At 44.6% G+C, this 11,020-nt stretch overlaps 1 protein-coding gene and 1 non-coding gene across 2 annotated transcripts; one reads left to right on the forward strand and one right to left on the reverse strand.

Moving 5' to 3' along the window:
• Positions 1–7,733: 7,733 nt before the first annotated feature.
• Positions 7,734–7,807, reverse strand: trnat-agu (transfer RNA threonine (anticodon AGU)). Its single transcript has one exon. It is a non-coding gene; the product is annotated as a tRNA-Thr (tRNA).
• A 200-nt stretch (positions 7,808–8,007) lies between these two features.
• Positions 8,008–10,799, forward strand: LOC134324867 (uncharacterized). Its single transcript, XM_063006746.1, has 2 exons — positions 8,008–8,739; positions 8,883–10,799. Exons 1-2 carry the CDS (start codon positions 8,008–8,010, stop codon positions 10,797–10,799), a joined length of 2,649 nt encoding a protein of 882 aa, XP_062862816.1.
• Positions 10,800–11,020: the final 221 nt, after the last annotated feature.

An 11,020-nucleotide genomic window follows, 5' to 3' on the forward strand; every position in this document is an offset into this window, starting at 1 on the left:
CCGGAGCACCTGGAGGAAACCCACTCGGAAACAGAGAGAACATGCCAACTCCACACAGTGCCACCCAGACTTTAATAACAAAGATAGAAATTAAGGGAAGCAGGGAATTAAATTCATTAATACTGGTCTACTGCCTAGAACCCTGACCAGAATGAAACAGTAAGGTAAAAAATAAAGTAATTACTGAGGGATTAGTACTGGTCCTATCACATTAGTAAATAACTGCACTAAAAGAACTAAAGGTGTTTGATTACCCACCTCCAATAGTGATCCTTCATAGTTTCTTATTCTTTAGTGTAAACACGTCCAGTTCCATTCTGTAGGACGACTTTCAATTGTTTTGACGATTCGAGCCACTGAAGGAGGACAAAAAGTTTCAGTTCTGAAGTTTCCGTTCAATCAAATCTGTCTCGTCATTTAGAACGGCGGCGTAGAGAGACACGGAGCAGAACTGTGATAAGTACAGCACAAACAATCTCAGTTACAACGACGATACACCCAGAGCCTCATTTCTCAACCTATGCATAAATCTACATTCAAATCTGAAATTTATCCTCGATTGATCACACGCACAGGTACGAGCTACATTAGAGCCCTGAAACTGGCTGTTTTACATGATGAGGAGACACGTGGAGATAAACACTGTTCAAAACAAACACACATCGATGTGATTACACGACATAATGAGAATCAGAAATATGTGACATAAATTACATTTACAGACTCACAGACGTATCGAGTCGACTTGCGTCTGTACCGGTCGAGTCTGTATTGATCTCTAATGAAATTAGAAGTCTGGAGACATGCTGAGGTAGAGTCTTCTTGGATACATACAGTATCTACATGCTTTGCTCATCAGGATTTGGGTTGTTTATCCCACTGATCATGGCAGATTCCCTTAAGCTGCATCGTATTTGATGGCAGCTTGAGAGAATGTACTATACCACTCTGGGTCTGTTCGAAAACCTAGTGAGCTGCCTTGCTGCCTACTACCTAACTGGGCAGCTGCCTTAGTAGAAAGGATTCTAATGAGACATCAAACTCACTCACTCACTCACTCACTCACTGTCTTAACCGCTTATCCAATTAGGGTCGCGGGGGTGCTGGAGCCTATCCCAGCTTTTCAATGGGCGCAAGGCACACAGTAACACCCAGGACGGGGCGCCAGTCCATCGCAGGGCAGACACACATACACACACACCCATTCACCTATAGGGCAATTCAGGGTCTCCAATTAACTTGACTGCATGTTTTTGGACTGTGGGAGGAAACCGGAGCTCCTGGAGGAAACCCTCCGTGCGTGTACTGAAAAGGTTAAACCGTCCCCTAGGAGTCCGAATTTACAACTAAGCGACACTTGTGCGCCTTTATACAAATTAAAAATCAGTGAAAATTTATTTACATTTGAAGAGAACTCTGTTGGTTGCTCCACATTCATCCGCCATGTTTGTCTTTTTTTGTGAGAAAAGTCATGCCGCACTGAATGCTGGGATTGCCTTCAGCGCTGAGGAAGCATCAGACGCTCCCTCGTTATTCAGTCAGATTATCACTCAGAATTAAGGCGCCTCAGTAGGACCATTTTAAGGAATCTAAAAATTTAGACTCGCCCTCTTCTCAGGAGTGTAGGATGAAGTAAAATGTGTAGAGATCACTAAGTTTTCAGACAGACCCTGAAATAAGCCTGACATTGCTAGCTGGAAGATTTCCTAATAGTTTTATAATGGTCTGTAAGGGTTTGTCATGGTGAAGGCATTTCTGTTTTCCGTATGGATTTAACTAGTGACCTGTGACTGATTCTAGATGTGTTTAATGATTTTATAATGGGATTAACAGGAGTCCTAGAGGAGTCTGCTGGTCTTTGTTAATTGGATTTGGTTTTGTGGTGATTGAACGGACTTCTCTGATACGTGCTGAAATCTGAATGGTCAGGAAAAATAATTATAAAAAAGTGACATATGCTGTAGAATTTGATTAAATACAATAAATTATAGTTATACACTTGACCTGGAGATCCCAGTGGGAAAATCTTCACAAAAGGGAAACTGGAATTGATTGACTGACAACTGGGCAATTAAAAGGTCAGTGATGTGTTCTGTAGTGCATGATGGGACAATTTGGTACCCTAAGGCTGCAATTACTTGACATTATGTTTGTTCAAATACAGCCCACTGGTCGATATACACCGATGAGGCATAACATTATGACCACCTTCCTAATATTGTGTTGGTCCCCCTTTTGCTGCCCAATACACAACAAACTGTGATGCTCTGTGTATTCTGACACCTTTCTATCAGAACCAGCATTAACTTCTTCAGCAGTTTAAGCTACAGGAGCTCGTCTGTTGGATCGGACCACACGGGCCAGCCTTCACTCCCCACGTGCATCAATGAGCCTTGGCCACCCATGACCCTGTCGCCGGTTTACCACTGTTCCCTCCTTGGACCACTTTTGATAGATACTGACCACTGCAGACCGGGAACACCCCACAAGAGCTGCAGTTTTGGAGATGCTCTGACCCAGTCGTCTAGCCATCACAATTTGGCTCTCGTCAAACTCGCTCAGATCCTCACGCTCGTCCATTTTTCCTGCTTCTAACATCAGCTTTGAAAATAAAATGTTCACTTGCTGCCTAATATATCCCCCCCACTAACAGGTGCCGTTATGAAGAGATAATCAGTGTTATTCACTTCACCTGTCAGTGGTCATAATGTTATGCCTTGTCGATGTATATTACTGGGAGCCACATTACAGCTCTAACTAGGATAAAGTGCTTAATAAAAATAAATAAATACATAAATTATCAAAGATTCATAAATGCGTGTAGCGTTCAAGTGCCTCAAGTTCACGAGTTTATTTACACTATGAGGCAGCCTAGCAATCCTACGGCAATTCAGTTAGCAATCGCTTAGTCAAAATGTCCAAGATGTTCAAGTCTAAAGCAGCTAAAAACACGACTGAGGTAAGTGAGTTTGGAAAACTCCCAACCAATTCTGTGGACGCAGAGGGGGTGTCAAACCACGGATGCGTATTTTTATTTTTGATACCGTCGCTGGTTTACATTCAACCTATTTATTCTAGGTCAGTGAATTTAGTAAAATATATATTATTATTATTATTATTATCATCTTTTTTTTCTTCATTGGGATCAATTGACTGGCCACAGGTCAATTGGAAGGTCATCTCTGATTTGTGTTGGGACATGACCCTCCAACCTTTAAAGACCGGGCTGGTTAAACTGGACTCAGAGGGTCAGATTGAGAGGTCGTTTCTCCCCCTCAGCTCTTCTCCCTCCACTCCATTCAAGCTCTGCCCAATCTGTCTCTTATTGAACTCTTCAAGCTAATCCTCCAAGCCCATTTGAAATCCCATCCACACCTCTTCCGTCCTACGAGTCTGTTTGTAAGAAGATGCAGCTGCCTCGCCACTCCATCCCTCGCCTGCGCCTCGTTCCTGCCTCGCCTTTTATCAACGAATATGCTGCTCCTGACACTAAAGACTTTTACATCAAATGTGGCTGGGAATCCATTTCACTGCGCAACTGCCCATTTGTTTTCAAAGCAGAGGACGTGCAAACTCACAGACATGAAGGTACCTTTGTTCTCCTGCCCTCTGGCCTCCGGTGCCCGTACGGACCGGGGTACCGCCGGGAAACGCCCAGATCAAACGCCGCTTCGAAAAAGTGCCATTACCTGGCCCTCGATAATACCCCCTGGCACTGGCAATTAAATCAGCCGGCCTGGAAATTTCCTCATAACGTCAATCAAAATTACTTTCTCTGACACGGTGGTGTTCATAAAGGCGCACCGCCGGTTGTCTAAGGGGGCCTGTCCACTTAATTCAAAGCTTCTTATTCAAATCAGGCTAAGGAGGAAAGGCTGGCAAAGGGTCTTATCCCCAAGCATGCAGTCGCCTTTGAACATAGCATGGCGTGTAAAAAAATCTAATATTGCCCAGCCAAGAAGTGAGTCAACAGAATAACGTAGTGCAAACTTATTTCTACACAACTTAACTGGGCCACAAGGTCAGAGTGCTTCCCTAAACTGTTAGTCCTGTTAATGCAAATAGCTATAGGTAAGTAAACTCACTCACTCACTCACTCACTCATTGTCTTAACTGCTTATCCAATCAGGGTCACGGGGCACCAGTCCATCACAGGGCAGACACACATACACATACACACACATCCCCCTATAGGGCAATTCAGTGTCTTCAATTAACTTGACGGCATGTTTTTGGACTGTTGGAGGAAACCGGAGCTCCCGGAGGAAACCCACACAGGCACGGGAAGAACATGCAAACTCCACACAGAAAGGACCCGGACCGCCCCGCCTGGGGATCGAACCCAGGACCTTCTTGCTGTGAGGCGACAGTGCTACCCACTGAGCCACCGTGCCGCCCTGTTAAATAAACTATATGGACAAAAAGAATTGGGACAACCCTCTTGTCATTATTTAATTCTTATGTTTCAGCTACATTAATTGCTAACAGGTGTAATAAATCAATTATATACAGGAAATTATGTGCGTCCGACGTTACAGCAACAGTTTAGGGAAGGCCCTTTCCTGTTCCAGTGTGACTGTGCCGTTGTACATAAAGTAATCTCTATAAAGACATGAAGAAAACTTGATTTAAAGAAATTCCAGTGTCCTGCACACAACCCTGACCTCAACCCCACTCATCATTAACTAAGGTTTCTTTCAGTTTTAATACACTGATGAGCCATAACATTAAAACCACCTCCTTGTTTCTACACTCACTGTACATTTTATCAGCTCCACTTACCATATAGAAGCACTTTGTAGTTCTACAATTACTGACTGTAGTCCATCTGTTTCTCTACATACTTTTTTAACCTGCTTTCACCCTGTTCTTCAATGGTCAGGACTCTCCCAGGACCACCACAGAGCAGATATTATTTAGGTGGTGGATCATTCTCAGCACTGCAGTGACACTGACATGGTGGTGCTGTGTTAGTGTGTGTTGTGCTGGTATGAGTGGATCAGACACTGTGTCCACTCACTGTCCACTCTATTAGACACTCCTACCTAGTTGGTCCACCTTGTAGATGTAAAGTCAGAGACGATCGCTCATCTATTGCTGCTGTTTGAGTTGGTCATTTTCTAGACCTTCATCAGTGGTCACAGGACGCTGCCCACGGGGCGCTGTTGGCTGAATATATTTTTGGTTGGTGGACTATTCTCAATCCAGCAGTGACAGTGAGGTGTTTAAAAACTCCATCAGCGCTGCTGTGTCTTATCTACTCATCACAACTCAGCACAACACACACTAACACACCACCACCATGTCAGTGTCACTGCAGTGCTGAGAATGATCCACCACCCAAATAATACCTGCTCTGTGGTGGTCCTGTGGGGGTCCTGACCATTGAAGAACAGCATGAAAGGGGGCTAACAAACCATGCAGAGAAACAGATGGACTACAGTCAGTAATTGTAGAACTACAAAGTGCTTCTATATGGTAAGTGAAGCTGATAAAATAGACAGTGAGTGTAGAAACAAGGAGGTGGTTTTAATGTTATGGTAAAATATTATTTATTTAAAAATAAATAAATGGAAGTTCTGTTTACTGCTAGTGTTAGGTATCATTCTAGTGTAGAGAATTTTGTTGGAACTATTTAAAAAGTAAAAAATATATTATGAATTAACATGGAATTACTTTCTTTGCAACTTTATGGAAATGGGCACTCATTATAAGTTGCACTAAAACACTGAGTGCCAGCTTTACAGCCATCAACACGAAAAACAAGACTTTTTTCCTCCATTGCCAAATGTCTGTACTTCAGCAAGAGACTTCTGAAATTGGCGTTTCTCTCTTCGGAGAACAGGGGGGTATTTCTTTGTGTGAGCCCTGAGGTCGATATCAGAAGCGAGAGATTGTCCACCGGGAGGATCGTGACCTCCCCGTGACGATTCTTAAGCGCCTCTCTCAGGACCTCCGGAACGTCCTGGCAGAAGAGTTTTAATGAAAACGCAGTCCAACAATGTTTCAGTAAGGAGAGGGTGTTAATTAGTAGCACTTATTGTACACTGTTGTCTGGTCTGCGTCCAACTAAAGAAAGTACACAGACTAAACTATTGCACCGGGAAGGTCTGCGAGGAGTCGGCCATCAAACAGCCTCTGGAGGAGAGACGACCGGAGACTGCAAATCAAACTTAGATGAGAAGCTTTAAATCATATACGTACGATGTAGCTGGATTTACATCACGGCTTTGAGCAGAATGTTAAAAGTGGCAAGAGTCGCCAATAACCTCATACAAGAAAAACTAATGGTTTTAAAAACAAGTAAAAGTCCAGGGGCTGAACAGATATCAGTTTAGGGAAGGCTTTTTTTCTGTTCCAGCCCCTGTGCACTAGGCAGGCTCTATAATGACAGGAAGAAAAGCTCAGTTTAAAGAAACTCCAGTGTCCTTTACTGATAAACTGAAACATCAATTGAGGCTTTCTTGACCAACATCAATGTCCAGCCATAGCTTTCTCAGAATAGTGGCTGTTGTTTTAGCTGAAAAGTCAAATAGAGGTCACTTTATTGTCTATAGTTGGTATTTTAATACCAACTGTTTCTGAAATGTAATGTCTAACAAGCTCATGGTCAGGTGTTCACATATTTTTGGCCATATAGGGTACTTTTTATCCACTATACACAGCTTTTGTTTGTTTATTAGTATTTTAACGTCTTGTTTTACACTTTGGTTACATTCATGACAGGAACGGTAGTTACTCATTACACAAGATTCATCAGTTCACAAGGTTATATCAAACACAGTCATGGACAATTTAGTGTCTCCAATTCACTTCACTTGCATGTCTTTGGACTGTGGGAGGAAACCGGAGCACCCGGAGGAAACCAACGCAGACACGGGAAGAACATGCAAACTCCACACAGAAAGGACCTGGACCGCCCCACCTGGGGATCGAACCCAGGACCTTCTTGCTGTGAGGCGACAGTGCCACCCACTTAGCCCGGCATAGAAAATTGGAATGAAAAGTGAAGCTGAGTAGAATATGAAGGTAAGCAAGTTTTATATGTACGAGAGGCTAAACTTCTTTCATTGCTTGCAAGTTTATTTTTATTTACTTGCACAGGGTTGTGTGTCCTATAGTAAATAATGCATTTTTAAAACTTGGTAGGCTACTTCAAAGACATGCAAGCACAAATAATGTGTCCTTTATAATTTATAATGACTGATCTGTACATTGTAAGATATTAATTTGTAGGTCATGGTGGTTTAACTGGTTTATTATTTTTGAAATGCTAAACATTATCTGCTTATCCTGTGTTGTTTTGGGTGGTTTTTCATGCATTTTGGCGGATTTTGAAAAGGTTTTTGGCTGGAAACCACTGTTGCAATCTGGCAACCCTGCTCCTGTGCTGTTTTAAATGTTCTCAAATGGTAACCTGTGTATCCTAGGTGTACTCAATTTACCGAATCGTGTATTTAGTAATATCGAATATATCAATATTTGTGATATACCGCCCAGCCCTATCTCATCCTGTAACCATGAATAAGTTTCTCTACTGGAATCTTAGTTTCTCTTATTTGAAGGGTGCCTTCTTCCAACTGCTGCTCTGAGGCCTCTTCAAGGGTATTTTTACATTTTACATTTACATTTTCAGCATTTAGCAGACGCTTTTATCCAAAGCGACTTACAGTACTGTGACAGTAAGCAATTGAGGGTTAAGGGCCTTGCTCAAGGGCCCAACAGTGGCAACCTGGCAGTGGTGGGGCTTGAACCAGCGACCTTTGGATTACTAGTCCAGTACCTTAACCACTAGGCTACAACTGCCCTATACTTTTATGGGATTTGGATCTTTACTTACTGCTGTTCACTTCAGAACTTCTCTGGCTGCCTTTTAAAGTTTGCTTTGGGTCATTATCTTGCGGGCAGCATGGCGACTAAGTGGGTAGCACTGCTGCCTCACAGCAAGAAGGTCCTGGGTTCGATCCCTAGGTAGGGCGGTCCAGGCCCTTTCTGTGTGGAGTTTGTATGTTCTCCCCGTGTCTACATGGGATTGACATCGCAGCGCTCTCTGAGACCTGTCTGGCTGGTGAAGGTCAGCTAAAGCAGGAAAAAGGCGGCTACACTTTCTTCTGGAAAGGAAAGCCTGCAAATGAGCCACAAATCCATGGCATGGGCTTTGCAATTAAGAACAGCCTCATCAACTACCTCTATGAACTCCCTGTGGGCATCAACGAGCGCCTGATGACCATACGCCTGATGCTCGCCAGCAGTCAGATGGCCACTGTTATTAGTGTGTATGCTCCAACACTTGATGCACAGGATAAAGTAAAGGAGGCCTTCTATGCTGACCTGGATAAAATTCTATCAGAAGTCCCTAAGGAGGACAAGTTAATCCTGCTTGAAGATTTCAACGCCAGAGTGGGACGAAACCACCACCTATGGAAGGGCACGCTGGGGAGGGAAGGGGTTGGAAACTCAAACTCCAATGGCATACTACTGCTAACTAAGTGTTTAGAGCACAACCTGGTTATCACTAACACACTTTTCCACCAGAAAACCAAGTCCAAAACATCTTGGATGCACTCTCGCTCCAAACTATGGCATCTCATTGACTATGTCATTGTCCGCTCCAAAGACCGCCATGATGTCCTTAACACCAGAGCAATGACCAGTGCAGAGCTGGACCGACCACCGCCTTATTTGCTCCATCATGTTTACCCGCTTAATGCGGAAAAGAAGGATGCAGAGCCGACCAAAGCTTAACATCGAGCTGTTGGGTGACACCACCTACCAACAACAGCTGCGGGATGCTCTTAGCGTAGCTTTGCCCAAACAGTATCCGGATGATATTGAAAAACACTGGGATATACTTTCCTCTACCATCATGAAGTCCTGTATAGCTTCCAGCTAGCTCCGTAAAGCGGAGACATCAAGACTGGTACGATGAGAATGATGCCGAGATTCAACAGCTCATTGACATTAAGCGGCAGACTTTCATCACGTGGCAAAATAACATCAACTGTAAGGTTAAAAGAGCAGCCCATGCCAAAGTGAAGGCAGCCGTTCAGTGGTGGACAAAAAAGGTTCTGGAGATCCAGCAGCTTGCTGATTCTGGAGATATGAGAGGTTTCTTCGATGCCACAAAAGCGGTATATGGCCCCAGCTACCGCTGCCTAACCCCCCTTCGCTCTAAAGATGGGCTCATGCTGCTGAAGGACAAGGTGGCAATTGCCAACAGATGGAAAGAGCACTATAAGGATCTGTTGAACAGGGACACCATTCCTGAGATGGAGGCTCTTGAACAACTCCCTCAACAGCCCATAATTGAAAACATGGGAGAGCCACCCAGCCTGAAGGAGGTGCAGGATGCCATTGGGAAGATGAGAAACAACAAGGCTGCCGGACCTGATGGTATCCCAGCAGAGGTCCTGAAGAAAGGCGGACCCGATCTTCTTGAGCACATCCATGCCCTGCTTCTCAAAATATGGGAAGAAGAGAAAATCCCTGCACGGCTTAGGGATGCCTTAATTGTCCCCATCTTTAAGAAGGGAGATAAAGCAGATTGCGGGAATTACCGTGGCATTTCTATCCTGTCCACCACAGGGAAAGCCCTAGCTCGGGTGTTAGCCAACAGACTCACCCCCCTGTCAGAAAGCATCCTTCCTGAGTCTCAGAGTGGATTTCGCCCACACAGAGGCACCACAGACATGATCTTCATTGGGCGTCAACTGCAAGAAAAATGCAGGGAACAAAACCAGCCACTATACATGGCCTTCATAGACCTCACCAAAGCCTTCGACTCTGTGAACAGGCAGGCCCTCTGGCTGGTTCTGGCAAAGATTGGCTGCCCAGAAAAATACATCCGTGTACTGAGATTGCTGCATGATAATATGTCAGCCACGGTACTCCGTGGCAGTGGAGACAAAACCGAACCCTTCAGGGTTGACATGGGAGTCAAACAGGGATGTGTCATCACCCCAACACTATTCTTCATCTCTGTTGCTGCTATTCTCCATCTCACAAGCAAGAACCTGCCCCAGGGAGTTAAAATCATGTACAGAACCGACGGTCAACTCTTCTACATCAACCGATTCAGGGCTAAAGGTCAAACCACCACCGTGTCCATCATGGAGCTGCAGTATGCGGACGACAATGCCCTTGTAGCCCTCTCGGAAGAGAACCTACAGGGTACTCTGTTTGCTTTTGCAAAAGCATACAAACAGCTTGGGCTAGCGATTAACATAAGACAGACCCAAATCTTCCATCAACCTCCACCAAATAGCAGTACGCCTGTCCTGCCCCCAAACATATCCATTGATAACATCAGACTGGAAAACGTGGACCACTTCCCATATCTCGGCAGCCTCCTATCATCAAAAACTGTCATTGATGATGAAATAGACCACCGCCTCAGCTGTGCCAGTGGGGTTTTCTTAAGGCTAAGAAAAAGAGTCTTTGAGAACCGAGACCTCCAAGCAAAGACCAAAATCTTGGTCTATAAAGCAGTGGTGCTCCCCACTCTTCTGTATGGGTCAGAGGCCTGGACCACATACAGTAGGCACTTAAAAGCACTAGAGGCATATCATCAACAATGCCTCCGTAAAATACTGAGGATTAGCTGGGAGGATCGACGCACTAACAACAGCATCCTGGAGGAGGCGGATATTTCCACCATCACTGCCACCATTGCCCAAAACCAACTCAGGTGGACCGGTCATGTTATTCGCATGCCTGACTCTCGCCTCCCAAAACAAGTCCTTTATTCCCAACTAGCTGAAGGGAAACGGGCCCCAGGAGGCCAAAAAAAAGAGATTTAAGGATAACATCAAAACATCTTAAAGAAGTGCCACATAGAACTTAAAACCTGGGAAGACACGGCAGAAGACAGGGCGACCTGGAGAAACCTTGTCCGTGAGGGTGCGGCACTGTATAACAATGAACGATGACCTCTGCCATGCTGCACAAGACAAGCGCAGACTCGAGCAACGTCCAAACAGGCCAAACCCAAATCCACCACCACTACATTCCCTTGTCCACA

The sequence above is a fragment of the Trichomycterus rosablanca genome, chromosome 13 (genome assembly GCF_030014385.1).
Source record: "Trichomycterus rosablanca isolate fTriRos1 chromosome 13, fTriRos1.hap1, whole genome shotgun sequence".
NCBI classification, from domain to species: Eukaryota; Metazoa; Chordata; class Actinopteri; order Siluriformes; family Trichomycteridae; genus Trichomycterus; species Trichomycterus rosablanca.